The sequence below is a fragment of the Chenopodium album genome, chromosome 12 (genome assembly GCF_948465745.1).
Source record: "Chenopodium album chromosome 12, dcCheAlbu1.1, whole genome shotgun sequence".
Lineage (NCBI taxonomy): Eukaryota > Viridiplantae > Streptophyta > Magnoliopsida > Caryophyllales > Amaranthaceae > Chenopodium > Chenopodium album.
The window spans coordinates 51423554-51448232 of NC_137845.1; the positions used below are offsets into that span (position 1 = coordinate 51423554).

The window sequence follows — 24679 nt, forward strand, 5'->3', positions numbered from 1 at the left end:
GTGTTATACCAATGTAATTATCAAATCAGGAAATGATTTTAATGGTTATGTTTATGAAAAAGGTAGGATGAGCAGTTCCTATGTATTATTAGTTCACATGCTTGGATGATTTGATCCTTTCTCACTGAAGGTGTTGCTATTAGTGTTTGGTTAAACCGTCTAAGTGATGGCTAGCCACTAGCGGAGTTGTTTTTCATGTGATTTGGGGTGTGATATTTGGTTGATTGACTGCACTGACCCCTATAGGTGTTATCACATACTACTAGGATCCTTACAGATTCCTCGTTAGTGTTTTGTAATCACAGGGGTCTAGTAAAGATCCCATTCTGATAAATTAGCGACTAATGTTCAACCTAAAGAAATGGGTAAATCCAAGTTACTCAACATGAGTAACAAAATTTGTTAATACACAGTATGGATGTCATGTACGGAGTATGAAATATATATCCAGGAGTATGAAAAGAAATACACACAAATGGAAAACAAAAGGTCTTCAAAACTTTGTATAGCATGTAATAATACACACTCAAATACATATATACCTTCAACAAAAATCTGTATTTACGCTTTTTATCTTATCCGATACCCAACAAACATATAAGAACTTCCTAAATTTTATGAACCTGAAAATTTTCCAATATTTTCAAGCTAAATCTTAGATCACATCTAGTCGCAATGATTTTAACGTAACATCCTTTTTGAGAAAAAGTCTCCAATCTTATCAATTAGATCACCAATTTTATACCTGCAGCATGTCAGTTTGGGTAGATAAATGTTACTGAACAGAAATCGAATCGACTCATCAACACCAAAAACACATAACTAAGTGTAATTCTGAAAAAATTTCTGTAAGTTCTGAAGTACTTGAGTTCACAACAATGATGATGAAAACTAGCATGTTTTCGTTTCTACTTTGTTTTTCATTGTTTCATAAAGTATTATCCGATAATCTTATTGATCAGCAGGATGTCAACTCAAACTCAAAGGTAACATACACTTCGTAAAATTCGTAATTATCCAGTAGTTGTTGTTAAATGAGTTAGCAGCAACTAGAGAGTATAACAAAAGTTTTTGAAGTTATTTTTAGTTTTGTATATTCAACCTTGCTGCATTATTGGACTTGATATACAGGAAGCTTTTCCCTTGAAGTTGAATTCAGTGAATCCGAATCTTGAAATGACCCCAAGTCCAGAATCAGCCTCAGGATGGCTTCATCGCAGTCTTAGCAAGAAGCAACGTTACCTTCACGGACATCGTCATCATGTCTACCATGAAGAAGATAAAGCTTCGGAGTATTTCCCAATGAAGGCAAATTTTTACCATCACCACCACCATCGCCGTCATCATCACCACCACCACCATAAGAGGGCTCATAACCATCTCCATACCCCCAATGCTCAAATTTCACCAGAGACACTTGTAAAAGCTCGAGGTCCTTATGAAGATCACCATAGTAGACTTCACTATCATGTCTTGGACCCGTTGGAGGCTGCTCAATTTCCAATAAAGTTTGCAGTAGCGACTCCCCATCCTGATGAAAGTCATCATCATGGAAATTCTCTATATCACCATCACCACCACCACCATCATCATCAACATAAAAAGCCTCACAATAAACATTATTCCTAATCCCCACTGAGGCTCCTCAATTGAACAAATAACAATCATCAATACAGTTGCACCATATTAAGAAGTGTAAACAGAAACAATGTACCTCAAGCATCTACAGCCATGCCTGGCAGTACATGCACATTCATCAATTCTGTTCCCATCATCAGAAAAGTATATTGATTAATGAAATGAATGTCAAAATTGTTTGCTTATATGCTAGAAATTTCTCTTAACCAGTCAATTTTACAATGCACAGCATAGAACCCACTAAACAGCAAGTAATTAGAAATTATTGCAGACAAATCAGCGAAAAACTTCATCACACACGACGACTTAGAATTTGGTTTTGTAATTATTTTGTTTCATGCACACCTTTGCAGTCAATTGGAAAAGACTGGATGGCAGAAATAATTTAAATCAGGATATCTACCGATACATTGTTGGAGAAGACACCAAGAATTTTCTTTATCCTCCATATAGTCTTAATTCAACGAAGCAATCCTGGGAGCAACAATCTCCAAGAGTCCCTTTGGATTATCTACATGAACCCAATGCCCAGCTTTAGGAAGAACATGAAGAGAAAATTTCCCCTCAGATCCATCTCTTTCCTTCCTGGTAAGAGATTCAAGCCTCTGTATAACATATGGATCCCATCTATCACTGTTCTCAGCTTGTACAATTGAAATTTCCATTCCTCTCGGAGGGTTCTCTAGGAGAGGCCAGTAGTCCTTCTCCCTGAAAGTAAATAAGAACCACAATTGTGTAGAAGGTCAATGTGCTGAGAAATTAAGCATATACTACAAATGCAAACAATATGGGCAAAGCTGAAATAAAAAATCAAGCGGACCTGTAAGAGTTGAACATCTGAAATGCACCTTCGAGGTTGAATGCCCATGTCTCATGGTCATTAGATTTCTTTAGGTTAGTGCCTAGCCACTCTGACAATGACTTTGAAAACCCCAGCTTTATCATGTGTTCCACAAGCCACCTGCAGAAGATCATAACAAAATCCCATCATGGTTATATAGGGGGAAAAAAAATATTCGAGCACAATGAGCAGAATAAGTGGTGGATCAATTTCTAGACATGGCAATACATAAGCAGGATCTCTTGTTTCAGCCAACCAGTAGGCCTCTTTACTGAGCTGATATTTGGTGCTACGATCCCTTGTGCTCTTCAAACCTTATAACCATTGCTTAATGCATCCTTTTGTGGAAATATAATTTGCATTCTAATTGGGACAATAGGGAGCAGAGAAAAAGTATAGGTTTCTCACTTTCTCAGTATGAATGACTTGATTGTTCTAAAAGCCAAAGAGCTGAGTCAGAAGTTTGGTAAGTAGACTTAGTACAACAAAATTAGCAGGATAATTAATGCCAAACCCCCAGCTCTTACTTTGTCAGTGCAGCATATTACTATGTTTGTCGGTCTCAGAAGATTCAACAGCCACCAAACAAGTTCAGGAATCATAATAAACAAGTGAAGTCTAATGACAATTAAAAGAGGAAAGCTCATTTGGTTTTTACAAGTGATATATTTTCGTGAGTCTAGTGATGATACAATGACAATTATCTTATACAACAAAGTGAACAGACTTAAGAGAGTTAGCTGGCCAAGGACATGAGCTAGTTCACATAAATAAAAAGTTTAAATATAAAAGATCCTGACAAGAAAGTTTCAAGTGTCCTCACTTTCTAGAAGGGATTTGTGAAGGAAGACTTTGCAAGGTCTCCAATACTTTTTCTACTTCTCCACTACTGTCTTCAGGATTCACAACTCCGGGCACCGAATCCAGTACCCATAACTGTTCTGCATCATGTAAATATGGAAGCTAAAGCAACATACATTCATAAAGTTGAAACGTAAAGAGCAAGCCAGAAACGTGCAGCTAATATGATGATAAAAGATACCCAATCACCATAATGAAATACAATCAGAAAGTAACTGTATCAGAGAATGATCCAATATTTAAGTTCTACATCAGTATAGCATACAAGACAAAAGACATGATAACACCAAATCTAGTTTAAATTTTTTCAGGAGCACTATATCGTGGCCTATGAAAATACTCCCTCTTCCCCTATTTGTTTGCTCCATTTGACTGTTTATGGTTTTCAAGACACGTCTGAAAATGTGAAATATCTCCAAGCTCCAACTCCGCTTATGCAAAAAGTTATAAAATGTGATATTCTAAAGTAGACATTAAGAGCAATCCAACAAAATCTCACATGAATATATTATAATTTATAGGTTAGTGATGATTAGTGGTCAAAGTAATTAAAAGTTGACTGACAATATTGCAATGGGACAAAAAAATAGGGACATATATACTATATAGTACGAGTACCATTTATCACATGTGTCACACAGAAAAATTGAAATCTATTAAGTCAAGAATTCTTTGAAATCATGTGTGTCACAATCAGGCAATCAGCAGACAAGTGACCAGCGGCAGCTGATGTTCATCATTTTTACCCAGCAATATCCGCACAGCAAAAACATACAGTATTTTGTATCACAGCAAACATTGTTCAAACTTCAAAGCTAATGCTACAAAGTATTCAGAATCAGATGAACTATAGAAACAAGGGGTGCATAAAAAAAATTAATGCACAATGCATACATAATCTCACAAATGGATGACAGATTGACAATTAGAGAAATCTAGGTTATTAATTACAAAACTAATATGCAATTGCTTCAACTCAAAAATCCAAGAACAACTCTCAGTCTCTCAGTAATTCATTAAAAACATGGTGGTAAAAAATTCATACCTGTTTTGGCAATGATATGAAATCACCATACTCTCCACTAGACCCACTCTGAGCAAACTGCAATGCAACCTTGCCACCCAAGGAATGCCCCATAACAACATCAGGCCAATCCCAACCTTGAGATTTCACTAGATTAGCCAAATCAGCAGCAGCATTGTCCAGGTCATGTGGTGGGCAAAGACCTTGCACCACAGCTGAATTCCCATGATTTCTTAAGTCAACAAGCACCAATCTCCATTCTACAAAACGATAAAGCTAAGATCACAAAGTTCTCCACTTCTTTGCAATAAGTTGTATAGAGAATGAACGAGAATTAGGACTTTTGGACCACAGGGTTTGTTGCATATCATTGCTTCACTACATACATATATTCCTTCCTTATCACGAATGGACCTAACAACTTACAAAAATTAGTCCAAACACAAAAACTGTCTAGAACTCTAGACTCAAAACCAGAGTTCGGAAATGTTATATCTTTTGTTTCTGAAATGAAAATTAAGGCCTTACATTAATGGGAAAAAAAATAAATAAAATAAAACCAGAAGATCCAATACAACCAAGCCAGAGATCCACACAGGCCTCAGTCTCACCAATCCTCATCTCAGAAACCAGACACCGCCTATCTAGCGAGCCTAGTATTGCCTAATTTGTTGGTTGAGATTGAGTGCCGGAAGGCAATACACTACCTATATTGTTAAACTAGCCCAAAAGTGTGCTACTAGGAGTCTAAGACATACCAAATAATTTTATTTTTTTTCCCCTCCCGATTGCAGCTTGCTAAGGGATAAACGAATCAAGTAGCACCAAGCAAGCCGGACCGATAAGCCAACAACGCCATAGGAAGGGTATGACAATGACTCACAAACCCGAGCCATGACTTGCACCCTAAGTACTAATCAATAATCTTCAATGTTACTCTATCAATCAGCCTTTTCAATTACGAAAAATGTCATCCTTATATGCACTATTCAGTATTCAACACCATACAACAATTATCATTATAGCATCCCTCTTAATGAAAATTGAGCGTCTATTACAATAATAATAATAAAATAAAATTAGCTACATATACTATCATCAAATTCAGCTCTTAAAAATTGGCGTAAAATGGCTCAACAAATCATCAAAAAGTTACCAACCATGAAATTATCCAAACAAAACTAGAAAAATACAGATTTTAAGATACAAAATTGCAACTTTTCTCTGTTGAACAAAATTAAATCACAAAATTAACTAAATGAACTGCAACAAATCAAATAAAGAGAAGGAATTTACCAGAGGAGGAATTAGTGGAGAGATAAGAAGAAAGATTGCGAGCAAATGATCGCCAATTTCTTGCGGAACCCAAAAGGCCATGAAGGATGAATGCTGTACAATGAGACGGCTTATCAATTGAATTGGAAGATCTTACTTCTTCAAAAGCTAGGGTTTCCAACAATCTCCTACTATTGCATGATTTTAGCCCTAAATTGAAACCTAGAATGTTGGACTGAGTTACAAACTGAGTTAATCCGAGTTTGTTTCGAATCGTTCTCGCCATTTTTTCTCTCTCTTCGAAGCTCCAAACAATTCTGATACCAATAGTTTCAGTTTTCAAAGTACGGGGTTTGTTAAAAATTCCGGGCTCTTTAGCGACTTACGAAAAATTGCTTCAATAAAAATAGAAAAATTTGTCAATTATACCGATAGATATGCTCATTTACGGATTAGAGCAACTTTAATAGTAAGTTAATTGTTTTTTTATTTTTATTTTTTTGAAACAAATTATTTCATTAATTAATATTAATAAAAAGCAATCCGGCATTTATAAATTTATTAATTATTTTTTTGACTTTCTATCTACATCACGCATCACAACAGCACTCGTAATTTTTGCATATTGACTAAAAATTTTATTCATATCATCATCTGATGTTGCCTCTGCAAGATTTTTCACAAATCTTATTACTACGGCCTAATAATTACACAAAGAATTTTTATTTTAATTTTTAAAGTTTAGGGCTCTTTTTTAACTAAATTTGGACTTGACGAAATTGGGCCTAGGGCAGTTGCCCCACCTACCCTGCATACCACGAAATTGCTGCGGGCCTGCATACCACTTCTTACCATATTTTATATATCAATTACGAAGTATTATAAATAATATCTTACTTCATATTTTATATATATTGTTAATATCCTATAATTGTCAAATGATTTCTCATTAAATAAAAATAAGACTTTGCGCATTATTAGTTCTAAACTATAATTAGGGTAATCAATATACTATTATGATTTTTTTTTCCGATCATTATTAGCATGTCTCAATTTGTGTATTCATATACGAAGTATTAGATTGTGACAATGTATTAAAGTGTAATATATAAGTTATACTTTAAATTATTACAAGTATATTTAGTGTATTTATACAATAGTTAACTTAAATTAAAAATTCGTCGAAAAGTTTTGTATATGTGTAAGTGTATGACCTTAAATTATGAAGTATTCCATTGTATTATTGTAAGGAGTATTAGTTCTATTTTAGTTAAGTAATACATTCAATGAATAATAAGATGGTGAAACCAATAAATAATTGAAATTTAGTTAGTCAACTTTTGTATTTTTACAAGCCGAATTTTTCACACCGTACCCCCAATCCAACATTCCTGGATCCGCCACTGCTCAGTAAAGTATATCTTTAATCCTAATTGGCAATTTTATATATATCAAACCACAATGATAAAAACGGTATTGCATAGATTAAAATAATGATTCAATTAATTAATTTATTGTATCAGAAAATAGAAATATATCCCTAAAATGCCAAAACACGTGTAAACTGAATAAAAACATTATTTCAAATATAATCATTATGCACCTCACCAAAATATGTCGAATTCATCATATATCAATCTCACCAAAATATGCCGAATTCATCATACATCGGTCTTCTAGAAAAACAATGTTAATGGAGTTTTTATTTTAATTTTTAAAATTTAGGACCCTTTTTTAACTAAATTTGGACTTGATGAAATTGGGCCTAAGGCGATTGCCCCACCTGCCCTGCATACCACAAAATTGTTGCGGGTCTACATACCACTCCTCACTATAAGAAATAATCCCTTGAGCTTCTCATTATTAGAAAGTGTATAAATACAAAAGATTACCAAGCACTAAGCTAGGGTTAAGGAATCTAATCAATACATTGGTTGAGGGGAGAGAACCTAATAAATACAAGATTATTTACATAATTTAATACACCCCCGCAGTCGAAGCGGGAGGCTTGTGAACGCTAAGACTGTTTCTAAAATCATCAAAAAGGAGTTGAGAAAGACCTTTGGTGAAGATGTCTGCGATTTGATATCGAGAAGGAACATGGAGGACACGAACTTGACCAAGAGCAACCTTTTCACGCACAAAGTGGATGTTCATCTCAATGTGCTTGGTTCGTTGATGTTGAATTGGGTTGCCGGAGAGATAAACGACACTAACATTGTCACAATACACTACCGTGGCTTTCTTGATGGGGCAGTGGAGTTCGAGAAGGAGGTTGCGAAGCCAACATGATTCGGCGACGACATTAGCAACACCACAATACTCGGCCTCCGCACTTGACTTAGAGATGGTGGGTTGTCTCTTGGCAGACCAAGAGATCAAATTGTCTCCAAGAAACACGCAATAACCCGAGGTTGACCGGCGTGTATCAGGGCAGCCACCCCAGTCCGCATCAGAGTGGGAGATTAAGCTGCTTGCGGGTGAGGCATAGAGGTGTAGCCCGTGAGATAAGGTACCTTGAAGGTACCGCAAAATCCTCCCAACAGCATGCATATGCTCCTGCCTTGGGTCGTGCATATATAAACAGATTTGTTGCACGACATACGAGATATCCAGGCGGGTAAAGGTGAGATATTGAAGGGCGCCGGCGAGACTACGATATAAGGTGGGATCTTCAATAGGAGGGCGGAAGTAAAGCTCAATTTGGCTTTGGTGTCAACGGGTGTGGCCGAAGGTTTGCACGAGGACATGTTTGCACGAGCGATGATATCCATGGCATATGATTGTTGAGATAAAAACATACCACCTGAATGTCGAGTGACCGAAATACCAAGGAAAGATTTGAGGGGACCGAGATCAGTCATGGCAAACTCGGAGCTGAGACGACCCATAATAGAGAGCCGAAGAGCATCGGAGGAGGCGGTGAGGACGATATCATTGACATAGAGAAGAATGTATGCTACTTCTTTGCCATGAGAGTAGATGAAGAGAGAGTTGTCCGATGTACTGTGAGAAAAACCAATGGTAGCCACAAATGAAGCAAACCGATGATACTAGGCCTGTGGGGCTTGCTTAAGCCCATAAAGAGCCTTCTTGAGAAGACATACATGACCCGGTTTGTCCTTATCATGGAGTCCGGGTGGTTGATGCATATAAACCGTTTCAGCAATATCACCATTCAAGAAAGCATTTTTGATGTCCATTTGGTGATGATAAGCGTGTCGCGTACCTAACAAAAATAAACCTAACTAGACCACTACTATGTAGATGGGCAAGCAAGGGTCGGATCCCAAGAGACTATGGTTCAACTTATTAATTAGACTCAAGTAACTACTAAGCAAGTAACCAAATCAAATAATTGAGAATTAATAACTAAATATCAAGAACGACAATTAAACTAAATAAAATGATAATCAAATACTAAAGACATCCAACATCAAGCATTACCACGAGTACAAGTAATGCAATAGTAGTTCTACCCCTAACATATACTTCAATTGATTAAAGAGGAAAAGTAATCCCTTAATAGTACCAATGGTCTCTCCCGAGTTATTAATGGCTTCCCTAATCACAATCAAGCCTACTTCCGTGGAATCATGTAAATTAAAGACCTTGAGCACATTACCCTGACTTCCTAATCATCCATTCAACTACTCCCGTGATGAACTTCAAACCCTTAATTGATTTATTCAAACCCGTCAAAACCTTAACTCCCGTTGCGATTAAAACAATGGATTAATAACAATACCAATCATCCCTAATCTAGTATTGGCATGAGCACAATAAATTAAGCATATCAATTGCAATTATCATTAGAGAATTTAAAGAAGCATTAATCATATTTGGGTTCCGCTAGATCTTGGAATAGGGAAACTACTCACACATATTAATGAAAACAAGAATGATAATCAATAAAGAAAACATAATTAACAATAATAAAATAAAAGAATTAAGAGAAGAAATCAATACTTGGAATTAATTATGAAATCTTGAAAGCAAAACCCTAGAAAATAAATGGAAGAACGTAATACCCAAAAAGAAGTCTAAAATAATATATGGAAAAGTAAAGTGATAAATAAAAGACTATCTAAAACCTATTTATATCCTAGCATAAAACTAGATATTTTTATCTAAATAGGACTCTCAAACGCCACCAAGATGAGCTGCCACAGGTGGGTTGTGGCATGAAGAAAACCGCCACAACCAGGCTGTGGAGCGGGCTGTCTTCGCCTCTCCCTTGCTCTAATATAGACGCCCACAGCCAGGTTGTGGCCAACAGATTGCACGCCACAACCAAGCTGTGGAGTAGGCTGCCAAAATGCTCCATTGATGCTCCATTGGTGCTAGAAACGCTCCATATAAAGAAATATCTCGCGATTAAAATAAATTCCATGCAAATCGAGCCCTATTCCTATAAAAACAAAAACAAACAAACCGAGAAGAGCAATATCGAAATAGGAAGAATAATAGCTCAAAAAGATTAGGAGAATGAAGAAAACACAATAAAACATGACCAAATATCACATATAAATCGTGTATAATATCATGTTATCAGGTGAATGGACCAAGACTTAGAGAGAGCAATGTTAAGAACCGTACGAATAGTAGCCGGTTTAACAACCGGGCTAAAAGTTTCATCACAATCGATCCCAACCTGTTCATTTATGTCATTAACAACAAGAAGGGCTTTGTGCCTCTCAAAAACACCATTAGCATCCTTTTTATGTTTGTAGAGCCACATACAAGGAATAAAATTAAAATTAGGAGGACGGGGCACTAACTCCCACGTCTTAGTTTTAATAAGAGCATCAAATTCATTCATCATGGCATTTTTCCAATTCGGGTTGGAAAGGGCAACAATGGGATTTTTGGGTAGAGGAGATGGAGTGGACTAACAGTTGAGGTCGAAAATTTGTTTGGGTTTGTGGATCCCATGAGAGCTACGAGTCCAAACAGTTAAGGGGGGAGGGGGAGGCCTGCTGGTGCGTTGGCCCAAAGAGTTTGGGGCCTGACTAGTAGGGAGGAGAAGAGGGTCAGGGGGTAAGGACCCAAATTGAATTGGGGTAGAGCTTGGCCTTGGAAGGGCGGAGCCCATAGGAGGAGAGTGAGAGGAATCCGCTGGTGAGGGAATGAGAGGAGAGTGGGACGAGTTTTGCTGGGCCGTGGGAGTGATAAGGGGAGATGGCGCTTGGGCCTGATTTGTGGGCTGATGATGAAGGTGATGGATTAAGGCAGGAGGTAGACCATCATCAAGGAAATTGTAGGTAGTAGAGGATGGAGTGTGAATTTTGGCAAACGGAAATTGAGTTTCGTCAAAAATCACATGTCGGGAAATGATGATTTTCCGACTTGATATGTCATAGCATTTGTAACCACGATGATTAAGGGGATAGCCCAAGAACACACAAGGGGTGGATAAAGCTTGGAGTTTGTTGATAGAAGTGGAAGGGAGGAGAGGGTAGCATAGGCACCCAAAAACCCAAAGGTGAGAGTAAGAGGGGTCTTTTTGATATAGAATTTTTGTGGATGAGTCGTAGGCTAGAAGTTTTGTGGGAAGAATATTGTGAAGATAAGTGGCCATTTGAAGGGCATGATGCCAAAAGGAGGGAGGCATGGATGAGTGAGCAAGAAGAGTACGTATCATATTGTTAATAGTACGAATTTTTCTCTCGGCTTTATCATTTTGAGGAGAGGTGTTAGGGCACGAGAAACGGAACACCATGCCATGAGAGACACAAAAATTCCGGAAAGAGTCATTGTCATATTCTCCACCATTATCACATTGAAAACATTTAACATTACGTTCAAATTGAGTGTTTGCATAAACATTAATTTGAAGGAAGAGGGAGTGAACTTGGGATTTTTGAGCAATCGGAAAAGTCCATAGAAAATTGGTAAAATCATCCAAAAATAGCACATAATAATGATGTCCCACACTACTTAGTTTAGGAGATGTCCAAATGTCACTATGCAAAATGTCAAAGGGTAAAGAAGTACAAGTAGTGGACGAATAAAATGGAAGTTTTACATGTTTTCCCAAAACACAAGAAGAACAAATAGTAGAATTCAAAATCCTATTACATTGTATAAAATTTTTCTTCTTGAGAGTGCTCAAAATAGGAGTCCCGAGGTGGCCAAGACGGGCGTGCCATAAGGTAGAAGGGAAGGCAGCAAGGGCGGTGTGAGGTGAGGCATGAGTGACGGTGGAGGTGAAAGGATATAGCTCCCCCGAGCTATCACATCTCATACGGATGGTCCCCGTCCAGAGGTCCTTCACAGAAAAACCAAACGGATCAAATTCAATAGAAACAAAGTTATCACTAGTGAATTTTCGGACATAAATCTGATTTTTTATGAGGTTAGGAGCATGTAAGACATTGTTTAAGGTGAAGGGAGGGAGGGAAGCTTGACCATGACCAAGAATTGGAATTCCACTACCGTTGCCAACAATAATATTGTGACGATTGCTCAAATTAAAGTAAGACGAGAGAGTACCTTGATTTGAAGTCATGTGAGAGGTAGCTCCGGTGTCCATGTACCAATTCTCGTCGGGTTGATACAAGGAGAGAGTGTGCAAAGCGGCTTCAATGTCCGTGGGTGCATAACCGACAGAGGAGGGAGCACTGGCAGTGAAAGCTTGTTGATGTTGTTGAGGTCTTGGCCCAAGAATACCACCTTGGTGAGGTCTCTGCCCAGTAGGAGGACGAGCCCACGAGTTTGTTGGACATGGGCAAGGAGGGACGGCCCAAGGGGGAGGAGCCCATGCTGCCCAAGGAGAGTATTTCCATCCTTGAGCACTGTTCCATTGAGGGGGAGGAGAGAGTTGCTGCTGGTGTTGATGCTGCCCGGAACCGCGGCCACCACGGCCCTTTCCGTTGTGACCACCCCCACCGGTGCGACCTTTCCCAGGGCCACCGCGACCGCCGCCGCAATAGTTGCTCTGTTTTTGGTGGTTGCGGTTTTCATGACCGTTGTGATTGTCATGATTGGAGGAGGGACTTCCCGTAGCAATAAGAGCAAACCCGGATGCTTGGGCTTTGTTCGAGGCTTGAGTGGCTTGGCGGGACTCTTCTAGGGTGAGCATTGACCGCGCTTTTTGGAAAGAAACAGGGGGGTCAGCTTGTTGAAGCAGAGTAGCAACATTGTCATAAGCTTTCAGAAGCCCACGAACAAGAGTGATAACAAGACGAGGATCAGAAACTTTGGCCCCAACATTAGCGAGTTGATTCGCAAGCATTTTAATGTGTTGACAATAAGCAGAGACATTAGGGAAATTGTTCGAATCGACTTGTGAGAATTCGGATTCGAGTTGAACGGCACGGTTGGTTTGATTGTCTTGGAAGACATCTTTCAATCTCCCCCACGCAGTCGCAGCGGTAGAGTCGGGTTCAAGGATTGTATGGAGGAGATCGTTGGAGATAGTGCTATAAATCCATTAGAGAACAATGGCGTCGAGGTAGCTCCACAACTCAGGGTCGGTGATTGCGAGAGAAAGGGGATCGTCAGGTTGGTCAGGAGAGGGAAGAATGTGATGCAACACTTGATGAGCCCTAGAATTGATCTTGAAAAGTCCTTCGGCCCAAGAGATGTATTGGGCACAATCCATCTGAAGTGTGATAGTGTAGACACCCAAATGTGTCTCCCCAAAACCAAACCTAGTGATGAATACCTTTCACGTCATTTGATTATCGAACGAAGTGAAAGTGTGAAAAGTCTAGTGATGTGGTTGTTTTTATTAAAATATCTCTCTTTCTGTTTTTGAAAATATTTCTTTTTACACTCTATTTATGAAAATAGCCAGTCCAATTTAGTTTGGTCCATGATAAGGGTCCAATAATAGTGTAGTTGGATTAGGCTCAAAAAGAGCTTTTCAACGATATATTATAAGCCTAATTCCGATGAATAATGAGGAAATTATGGATTAAATTAAATTTGGCCCGAAATGAATTTTATATGCGGCCCAATGATCTAGAGGAGGGCTTATAAATTATTATTCCTAAAGTTATTAGGATTGATTTTAATCTTCTTGAATATCTAGAAGGTTCTTTTAAATTCTAATGAGATTAGGATTGATAATTAAATTTTAAGAGTTTTATTTAGAATAAAATAAGTGTTTTATGATAAACTTGATTTTAATTTGATAAACACGGAATTTGTTGTTTAATCATATTAAGAAAAGGATTCCGTACAAAGCGTGTTTTATCTTTTAATTAGTGCCAAACGACAGAGTTTGTCGCCTGGCGCTACTGTCTGTCGCCTGGCGCTAATGCCTGTCGCCTGGTGACAAATGCCAGTTTTATTCCGTATAGAACTTGATGTATTTTCTATCGTTTTCGGACTATTTTTCTATAAATAGGGGTCGTATCTCCCCGTTTTCATTAATTAACAATCATCTCTCTCTATTCTCTCTCTAAGCTAGAAGCTTTCTCTCTATTCTTTCTCTAACCTTCCCTCTTACAAAATTCCACATTCACAAGTCCTAGACACACCTAGCCAAGTTCGAAGTTGCCTTCGCCCTAGACGTGAAAGGTTGATAATTTCTGAGGGTTTGGTCCCAAATCTCTATTTCAATTATTTAGTTTAATTGTTTTTATTGTTTATTATTTTCCTTGAAGTTACTAACGTGTGTATTTTGCTATTAGAAAGAGATACGAGGCATCCAAGTAAATAATTTAATTGTTATTCTTTTAATATAAAAATCATGCTTTAATTATATTAATTCCTAGTATCATGTTAGGATGTTGTTTTGATTCCTAGTATCATGTTAGGATGTTTTTATGATTCCTAGTATCATGTTTAGGATGCTTCCTATTCTTTTCTAATATCATGTTAGTATTATGTTAGGGATGAAGATTTGATCTTTAATGTTTAATAACATGCTAGGATTTGTTATTAATCTTGTTAGTATCATGCCTAGGATTTTGCTATTATTATTATGCTTTAATGAGATTGAGTATATTATTATGATGATTATTTTATATATATATATATATATATATATATATATGTTATTGTTATTGCTTGATCACGCCCTCTTTTGCAGGTTTAAAGGAAATTTGTACTTGTAATCACGCTTAATAAGATAATTAATAATCTTGTTTAGGCTAATATGATTATAATTCAAGTGATCGCCAATAATAGTTTTGTTTGTGCATTAATATTCAACCAACATAGATAAACAGGCTTAGGGTTAACCTATTGATTGTATGTTAGTTAGGAAGCGCACATGAATATGAGAAGAATGAAGTAGAGGCCTATTTAGGACAGGTTCAATCTCTTTTAGGTTGGATTTGTACCTTCATCCCCGAATATCCAGTCATAGTTCCAAACCACTATGGAGTTAGCGATCTCATGGATCGTGAAGGGGTGTAATCTTCACCCTGTGAACGGTTAACAAGTTCCTAAAACTTGTTGGCGACTCTTTTACTCTAGCTTCCTTCCCTTTGGACGCCACCATGCTTAAGTGTATGATCACAGTGGGGCTCAAGTGTGGGATGCTTGAAATATTCCCTACAGATAGGGATAACGCTTTTGATGTTGGTGACAGTGAAAGCGGGATGGAAAGGAGAAGTTTTTGGAGATTTTGGAGAGTCACCCATGGTGAACAGTGGGCGGCTAGAGAGAGAAAAGATGGGAGAGAAGCTAGAGAGAGAAAGAAACTAGCCTGATACCATATAAAAAATAATCCCTTGAGCTTCTCATTATTGGAAAGTGTTTAAATACAAAAGATTACCAAGCACTAAGCTAGGGTTAAGGAATCTAATCAATATAGTGGTTAAGGGGAGAGAACCTAATAAATACAAGATTATTTACATAATATAATACTCACCAGCAACTGTCTGCCCATTTAGAGCCTCCAGAGCAATGGCTGCATCATCTGCATTTTCAAAGTTGACAAACCCAAAGCAATTTGACTTTCCATCTACATGACGCATCACAACAACACTCGTAACTTTCCCTTACTGACTAAAAATCTTATTCATATCATCATCTGATGTTGCCTCTACAAGATTTTTCACAAAAACATTTGTGAACTTGGTCTTGTCAGTGGCATTTTCTGTTTCTAGCCTTCGCTGAAAAGGGCCCACATAGACTTTCTTGTCATTCAACGGCATGCCATTCAGCTTCTCTATGGCTTTATCAGCAGACTCCTCAGTCTCATACTGCACAAAACCATGTCCTTTTGACTGCTTAGATGAATCAGTAGCAATCTTGCAACACAGGATGGTCCCAAAACCAGAAAAGGTATCATACAATGCTTTGTTGTCTATGGCCTTATCCAAATTATTGATAAAAATGTTTCCATCCCCATTTTTACGGACACTAGGATCAGGGTGAGAATACACTATCCTGATAGTCCTGTTGTTAAGAGTAGTGAAATTCCGGACTTCTATCGCTCTTGCAGCATCTTATGGGTTAGCATAATTGACATAGCCATAACCAAGTGATCGACGAGTACCCAAATCCCTGTAAACCCTAACCAAAGCCACCTCACCCAGTTCATTGAACACATCATAAAGTTATGAATCACTTACATTCACATCCAAACCACCCACGTACAACGACGTCGTAACGAACTGTCCCACAGTCGCCCCACCAGCAGGAGCCGCCGCACCACCGCCAACTGCGCCCGCAGTAGCCGCCGGAGGCCCGCCATTCGCTTGAACCTCAGGTTGAGCCATTTTTTCTCACTCTTGAAAACCCTAAAACCTAAAATTTTGGAAAGAAGGACAAAAATAAATTAAAGGTTTTTTTCATTTAATAAATTTTCAATTTTTTTCGGTTTTTTTTTTTTTTTTTTTTTTTTTTTTTTTTTTTTTTTATATATAAACCACTTCCCTCTCCTCTGATTATTTGACAACAAATCAAACGCAACAAAAAATAAATTTTTCCTTTTTTCAAAATTAACACGAATTTTTTTAGATTTTTTCTGGGTAATTTAAACAATTTTTTTTTTCAATTTTTTAAGATTAAGAGAGATAAAGAGAGGAAGAAAAACTTTTGTATACACACGGTTACACTAATATTAGTGTACATCGAGCAATATAGGTAACTTTTAGCTAATTTTAGGGTAATTTTTTTTGCCTTTTTTTAGGTAATTTTAAACATAATTTTTATATAAATAGACACCAAGAAAATTTTTATAATGGTAATTTAATTACATTCAATCACTAATAATTGATTTTTAGTCATTTAAAATGTTATTATTTACTAATAAAGCGTAGGTAATTTTTATTTGTATTGGGTTATTTTTATGCATATTGGGGTAACTTTTATTCATTTCAGGGGTAAAAAGTGACAGCTGTGGGATTTGAACCCACGCCCTTTCGGACCAGAGCCTAAATCTGGCGCCTTAGACCACTCGGCCAAACTGTCGCATGTTTAACAATTAAAACAATCAAACTAATTATATTTTTTAATTTTAGTATCTTAAAGAGCACAATTCATAGATGCTATTCTTACTTTCTCTCTCCTAAATTATGATCTAATTATTCGTTGGTCCTGAATTACAGACTTCCGGGTATTCTCTTTCCCTTTTTTAATTTTCCTCTAATTTGATTATTCGAATTTGTATGTTAGATTAAATCATTAAAACCTTAGATTTGTCTAATTTTCGTGATTAATTCATTTCTCATAAACCCTAATTTGAATTGCTTTGTATGATTATGTCTTTTCCTGTAGAATTAATTATTGATATTCTGTTACGATTGCCTGCAAAATCTCTGTTACGATTCAAGATTGTGTGCAAGCTATGGTATAATTTGATTAACAGCTCTGATTTTGTCGACCTCCATTTTGAACGATCAATTGCCTCCCAAACTAATTACCATTTTGTTTATAAATCCCCAACTCTTCATTTGGGTGATTTCGACACATTTGATAACCCGATTTCGCTTGATTACCCGTTTAAGAACTGCGATAATGGCGGTGTTGGTGTGGTTGGATCATGTAATGGCTTGCTTTGTCTGCAGAGTTATGATTTTGAACATCCCCTTTTGATTTACAACCCAACCACTCAAACCTACAAAACACTCCCATTGTTGCCTATAAGTGCCCCATTTAGTTACACTCGATCGGTATTCAATTTTGGGTTCGGTTATGAAAGCATCACTCGGGATTATAGGTGTGTGAGGATTATTAGGAATTATAACGAGGAAACGAGCTCGTATGAGAGTGATGTTATGGTTTATAGCTTAAAGGATGATTCATGGAGAAAGGCGGCTACTCCTAGTGTTAATTACAATCTTGATTACTATTATACGAAGAGCGTCTTTCTTAATGGTGCTATCCATTGGGATGGCGGTATCACTGAGAATGAAGCTAATGAGGCACTGCCTATTGTTGTCTTCAATTTAAAGGATGAATGTTTTAGTACTATGCCGATTCCTGATTTTGATTCCATGGAAATTGTTCACATGTTCGTGGGTGTACTTGACGGGAGCTTGTGTCTTGCTGTTAGTGAGTTGAGTGGTGACACCCATCTGTGGGTGATGAAAGAGTATGGCACACCTGAATCTTGGACCAAGTTATATTCTGTTGCTAAGCTCAATAGTTACTACGAGAAAGTGGCGAGCCCTATTTGTTATTCAATGAGCTTAAAGGAATTGTTTGTGCATACTACTTATTTGCAGGTTGCTTCTATTGATTTGGATACCATGGAAATTAGCCATGTGGAGGTTGCTAATTTTTCTCGATGCACAGATGCTCATGTTTGTGTACAGAACCTTCTTATGCTATGAGGATAGGAATGCTAACCGTTTTTGGTTGAAGAGGAACATCACATGAGAAGAGGGGATAGAAAAAGAATGATGAGATGAAGATAATTTGATCTTTTGCCCATGTTTGTGTAGTATTAAGCTTGTTTTAGCCTTTGCTAATATCTTTGTCCTTTATATATGTAAATATTTATTTTCATTGTAAAACTCTGCTTTAATTTTGAAAGTGTTACCGTGAAGCCTGATTTATGAAAGAGATTATTCTGCTGTATCAAATTTTCTTTTAAGCAATTGTGAGAATGTACTTTGTTACAATCGGCCATATTTTGATAGATTAACAAACAAGTTGGGATCGAACAACTAAATCTTACACCTTGTATAGTTGTATACACCCCACCCTCTACTTCAAGGATTGCTTTTGGGTTACTACAACACTTTTATCAAAATATTTACAAGTGCTCATTAAAAGACATCACCAGTCGGGTAGTCCAAAACCCTTTCGCTGATGTCCTATCTTAATCAAATGGTTCAATTCGGAGATCATGTTCACTTGCCATTATCATCCCAGTACAAAGGCAAGGACACATTTCCTGAAACGGCAATGCCGCCAAGAGTGGCACTGGCAGGAGATGCGTTTGGAATGTCAACCACTCCAACTATATTTTATGTGCAGGTCAAGTTGTCAAGGGCATGCTAAAAATATGCGGTTGGAGCTTGAAGCAATCCACGACGGCCTGGAAGCAGTTGTAAGTAGACCTGGCAATCCTGACCCGACCCAAATGACCTGAAAGTTGACCCGATCTCGAACCGACCTGAAATTAACCTGAAACCCGAACTTGACCCGAAACTCGAAGTGACCCGTCCCGATTTTAATTCAAACTGTTTGACCCGAACCGACCTGACCTGACCTGAAGTGACCCGATTTCAACTGACACGACCCGAAGTGACCCGATTCCTGAAGTGAATAGAGTGAAATAGTTAATTATTTAGTTTAGGGCTTATTTCTTTCCTAAGTAATAGGTACTCACGTTTTATTTGGTTTTTTTTTTTTTTTTTTTAACGATTTTACTATTTTACCAACTATTTTTTTAAGTGAATTTATTTTGGTAGCCTGAAACAAACTTGACCTGACCCGAACCGACCAGACCCGAAATGACCAGACCTGATTGACTCGACTTGAAATTAACCCAACTCGAAATCGACCCAAAAATTGGTCCTAAAATATGTTAACGATTTATTTTACATTTATTTTTCAATATTGAATTCATACAATGAAATTGAAAAATGTATGAAAATCATGTTCATATTTTATATATTAAATGTGCATAATTATTATTATTATTATTATTATTTTTTTTTTTTTTTTGAAGTTTTCATCTTATTTAATGTGTTCATTTTTTTGTATAAAATGTTCATTTTACTAGGTATGTCACATTTATTTTATAATTGTATGATAATTGTTCATTTTTAATATACTAAATGTTCATATTTTTAACGTATTTACCTTTTATTACTAAATATTCATTTTTTTACATGATCAATTTTATTACTACATACTAAATTTTCACTTTTTTACGTGTTCCTAAGTATTTTTTTACTAAATGTTCATTTTATAGGACGCGGTATAATTATCTTAGCTGCACCAGCATGCAACTGCAACTAAGACCTGTTGGATTATTTTGGCAATGTGTTTTTATGCAATTTTTGTTTATTGTTTTGCACGGCCATAAATGGTCTGTCAAGGCCGCACAACCCGACCATTTTTGACGGATTTGGACATATAATTTCCAGACCAAAACTTGGTCCGACCTGAAAAATGACTTTTTTTTTTACTTCGGCCTGGCCCAAACACAGCTTGGCCTGCTGTTTGATCATGTCTAATTTTCTGGAAGTGGGTAAATCAATCAAGAATGAAGGGGAGTGGAGCGGTTACTCGGCTCTAACAACTTTCTCTCTTCAATTCATGGTAGAATTCTTCTCTCTCCTAAATTGTCATCCAAATCGTCATATAACTAATATATAAAGTTAAACTTTTAGTCAGGTCACGAGGCAGCGACACTTGGCGTTCCAACTTTTCGCCAAGTGTTGCGCCACGTTGGATAGATTTAAATAGATCGAGTTCATAAGATAAAAAAAGTTAGTTTAGAATTCTATTTGGATAGAATTTTAGGATAAAATAGTTAGTTTAGAGTTTTATTTTCGATAAAATACCAATATTTCAGATGTACAAATTGAAATTATAATTATATTCAAAAAACTATTAGATTATAATTCTCAAAAATTATCATATATATAATTTTTTTTTTTATATCATAATATTTTATTTGGAGCGAAGGAAGTAGTTCAAAGCGTAAACACATCCATTTATAATATATACTAATCAGTTAAAATAATATAATTCACAATTTAATAGAATTTTATTACTATGTAGACCAATCAATTAGGGTCGGGTCATGAGTCATCTCGAATTTGGTCACTTCAGGTTATGAGTCAAGAAATGTCCAATCCTTGCCTAAAGTTTTGCGTTTGGGTCAACCCACGGGCTATGAAAATTTATTTCATTTAATTTATTTTTTGCTAATTTTTTTTTATTTTTTTAATGTATTAAATCGAACATTTCCATTAACATTATTATTAGTCATTATATGTCTATTAAATAGCAAATCGTCACAAAAGCACATCAATTCCTAATTAATTTGTATCAATGATATATTTTAAAATTTGACATATAGATTAAAAATTTATCTTAAAATTCAACAAATAACCAGGTATCGCACGAGCACAAAAATTTGGATATATTTAAATAGACTTCATAGCATTAAAAAATTAGTTTAGAATTCTATTTTCAATCAAATTTTGATAGAATTCTAGGATAAAATTATTAGTCGAGAGTTTTATTTTTAATAAAATACCAATATTTCATAGGTATAAATTGAATTATAATTTTATTCAAATTTATTCAAAAAAAATATTTGATTATAACTCTAAAAAAAAATACCAATATTATTAAACTAGTCTTCCTTTAATCCTACATTACAGATTTCCTGGTAATCTCTTTCCCTCTTAGTTTCTCTTAATTTCAATTTATAGGTTAGTTTAAATCATCTTAACCCTAGATTTGTCTAATTTTCACGATTGATTAATTTCTCACAAACCCTAATTTAAATTGTAATATACGATAATGCCTTTTCCTGTAGAATTACTTGTTGATATTCTGTTACGATTGCCTGCAAAATCTCTGTTACGATTCAAGATTGTGCGCAAGTCATGGTATAATTTGATTAACAGCTCTGATTTTGTCGACCTCCATTTAGAACGATCACTTGCTACCAAAACTAATCTTCACTTCGTTTATAAAACCTCTGATCTTTATTTGAGTGATTTCGACACATTTGATAACCCGATTCTGCTTGATTATCCGTTTAAGAATCGTGATAATAGCGGTTTTGGTGTGGTGGGATCATGTAATGGATTGCTATGTCTCCAGAGTTGTGATTTTCAACACCCTCTTATAATTTACAACCCAACCACTCAAACCTATGCAACAGTCCCGTCGTTTCCTATAAGCCCGCCATTTAGTTATCCTCGTTCGATGTTCACTTTTGGGTTCGGTTATGAAAGCATCTCTCGGGACTATAGATGTGTTAGGATTATTCGGAATTTTAATGTGGAAATGAGCTCTATTGAGAGTGATGTTATGGTTTATAGCTTGAAGAATGGTACATGGAGAAAGGCAGCTAGTGCTAGTGTTCCTTTCGATTTTGATTACCTTTATGGGAGATGTGTCTTTCTTAATGATGCCATCCATTGGGATGGTGGTTTAAGTGAGAATGAAGCTAATGAAACACGGCCTATTGTTGCCTTTAATTTAAGGGATGAACGTTTTAGTACTCTGCCAATTCCTAATGTCTATTCCATGGAGCTTGTTCACATGTTCGTGGGAGTACTTGATGGTAACTTGTGTCTTTCTGTTAGCGGGCTGAATAGTGATACTGATTTGTGGGTAATGAAAGAGTATGGTGCAGCTGGATCTTGGATGAAGTTATTTTCCTTTTCGAAGATCAATGGTTACGAGGGAGTGGAAAGACCTATTTGTTATTCGATTAGCTTAAAGAAATTGTTTGTGCATATTACTTATCTGCAGGTTGCTTCTGTTGATTTGGATACTATGGAAATTAGCAATGTGAAGGTAGTCAATTTTCCTCGATGCACAGATGCCCATGTTTGTGTAGAGAACCTTCTTATGATATAAATATATGAATGCTAACTTTTTTATTTGGTTGAAGAGGAACATCACATGAGAAGAGGGGATCGAAAAACAAACATGAGATTGATGAACATCATTTGATCTTTTGCACGAAGTAGTATTAAGCTTGTTTTAGCCTGTGCTATTATCTTTGTTCCTATATATGAATTTTTTTTTTTTTTTTCATTGTAAAACTCTGCTTTAGTTTTCAAAGTGTCACAGTGAAGCCTGATTTGTAAAGAGATTATTCTGCTGTATCAAATTTTCTTACTAGCAATTGCGTGAATGTACTTTGTTACAATCGGTCATTTGATAGATTAACAAACAAGTTGGTATCATAAAACTAAATTGTACACCTTGTATACACCCCACCCTCTACTTCAAGGGTTGCTTTTGGGTTACTACAGCACTCTTATCAAAAAATTTGCAAGCGCTCATGTAAAGATAGCACCAGTCGGGTAGTCCAAAACACCTGTGCTGATGTCACCTCTTACTCGAATGGTTCGATACGGAGATCATGTTCACTTGCCATTATCATCCCAGTACAAAGGCAAGTAGGACACATTACCTGAAACCAAGCCATCAAGTACAAAGGTATGATTACCTGAAGACATCACGCCCGGTTTCTGTTACCATAGTTTCATACCCTGGGTACTGGAAATGCGATTGGAGAAATCATTTAAGGAAGGGGACATTGCACTCAAGCAACCTTTAGCACTCGACTTACAGGCATCACCAGGAGTGGCAGGAGATACGTTTGGAATGTCAACCACACTAACTATATTTTATGTACAGGTCAAGTTGTCAAGGGCATATGCTCTATAATTTGCGGTTGGAGCTTGAAGCAATCCACGACGGCCTGGAAGACTGGGTAAATTAATCAAGAATAAAGGGGAGTGGAGCGTTACTCGGCTCCAACAACTTTCTCTCTCTTCAATTCAATATGCTTCAGTAGAATACTTTTCTCTCATGAAATCATAAATTGTCATCCAAATTTTCCTTTAATCCTATATTCCAGATTTCTGGTAATCTCTTTCTCTCTTAGTTTCTCTTACTTTGAATTTCTATGTTAGTTTAAATCATCTTAACCATAGATTTGTCTATTTTTCATGATTAGCTTTTATTTTGCGGGCATTACTTGGAGAATTGAGGGCGTTGTTTATCAACCCTTTAGTCTATTTTGAATTGTTACATGAATATGCCTATTCCTGTAGAATTAATTGTTGATATTCTGTTACGATTGCCTGCAAAATCTCTGTTACGATTCAAGATCGTGTGCAAGCTATGGTATAATTTGATTAACAGCTCTGATTTTGTCGACCTCCATTTTGAACGATCACTTGCCACCAAAACTAATCGTCACTTCGTTTACCAAAATCGCAGCCTTTATTTGAGTGATTTCGACACATTTGAAAATCCGGTTCCCCTTGTTAATCCGTTTAAGAGCCGTACCCCTGGTGCTAATTGCAGTTTTGATATGGTGGTATCGTGTAATGGATTGCTTTGTCTCCAGAGTTGTGATTTTCAACATCCCCTTATAATTTACAACCCAACCACTCAAACCTATTTAACAGTTCCGTCGTTGCCTGTAAGCCCGCCATTTTGTTATTATCAATCGAAGTTCAATTTTGGATTCGGCTATGAAAGCATCTCTCGGGACTATAGGTGTGTGAGGATTATTCAGAATTTTAATGTGAAGATGAGCTCTATCGAGAGTGATGTTATGGTTTATAGTTTGAAGAATAATTCATGGAGAAAGGCGGCTAGTCCTAGTGTTCCTTACGAATTTGATTACCCATCTTAAGGATTGTGTCTTTCTTAATGGTGCCATCCATTGGAATGGTGGTTTAAGTGAGAATGAACTCACTAAAGTGTTAGAACCACGGCCTATTGTTGCCTTTAATTTAAGGGATGAACGTTTTAGTACTCTGCCAGTTCCTTATTTCGATTCCACGGACTTTTTTCACATGTTCGTGGGATTACTTGATGGTAGCTTGTGTCTTTCTGTCAGCGCGTTGAATTGTGGCACCAGTTTTTGGGTAATGAAAGAATATGGAGCTGCTGAAACTTGGACCAAG

The 24679-nt window shown here is 36.7% G+C and overlaps 4 protein-coding genes, 1 non-coding gene and 1 pseudogene across 5 annotated transcripts; 3 read left to right on the forward strand and 3 right to left on the reverse strand.

The window, feature by feature from the left end:
• Positions 1–1597: 1597 nt before the first annotated feature.
• LOC145572555 (uncharacterized) lies at positions 1598–6048 on the reverse strand. The gene is made up of 5 exons (XM_081631521.1): positions 5661–6048; positions 4386–4624; positions 3303–3415; positions 2459–2599; positions 1598–2346 (listed from the first exon to the last, which is right to left on the reverse strand). Exons 1-5 carry the CDS (start codon positions 5923–5925, stop codon positions 2094–2096), a joined length of 1011 nt encoding a protein of 336 aa, XP_081487647.1. The 5' UTR covers positions 5926–6048; the 3' UTR covers positions 1598–2093.
• Positions 6049–15448: 9400 nt separating this feature from the next.
• On the reverse strand, positions 15449–16321 carry LOC145571310 (polyadenylate-binding protein 2 pseudogene; annotated as a pseudogene).
• A 614-nt stretch (positions 16322–16935) lies between these two features.
• Positions 16936–17015, reverse strand: TRNAL-UAG (transfer RNA leucine (anticodon UAG)). The gene has a single exon. It is a non-coding gene; the product is annotated as a tRNA-Leu (tRNA).
• Positions 17016–17135: 120 nt separating this feature from the next.
• LOC145572556 (F-box protein CPR1-like) lies at positions 17136–18609 on the forward strand. Its single transcript, XM_081631522.1, has one exon. The coding sequence runs from the start codon at positions 17300–17302 to the stop codon at positions 18377–18379; it is 1080 nt and encodes a 359-aa protein (XP_081487648.1). The 5' UTR covers positions 17136–17299; the 3' UTR covers positions 18380–18609.
• Positions 18610–21536: 2927 nt separating this feature from the next.
• On the forward strand, positions 21537–22607 carry LOC145571311 (F-box protein CPR1-like). The gene has a single exon (XM_081630368.1). The coding sequence runs from the start codon at positions 21537–21539 to the stop codon at positions 22605–22607; it is 1071 nt and encodes a 356-aa protein (XP_081486494.1).
• A 1192-nt stretch (positions 22608–23799) lies between these two features.
• LOC145571312 (F-box protein CPR1-like) lies at positions 23800–24405 on the forward strand. Its single transcript, XM_081630369.1, has one exon. It carries the CDS (start codon positions 23800–23802, stop codon positions 24403–24405), a length of 606 nt encoding a protein of 201 aa, XP_081486495.1.
• The last annotated feature ends 274 nt before the right edge of the window (positions 24406–24679 follow it).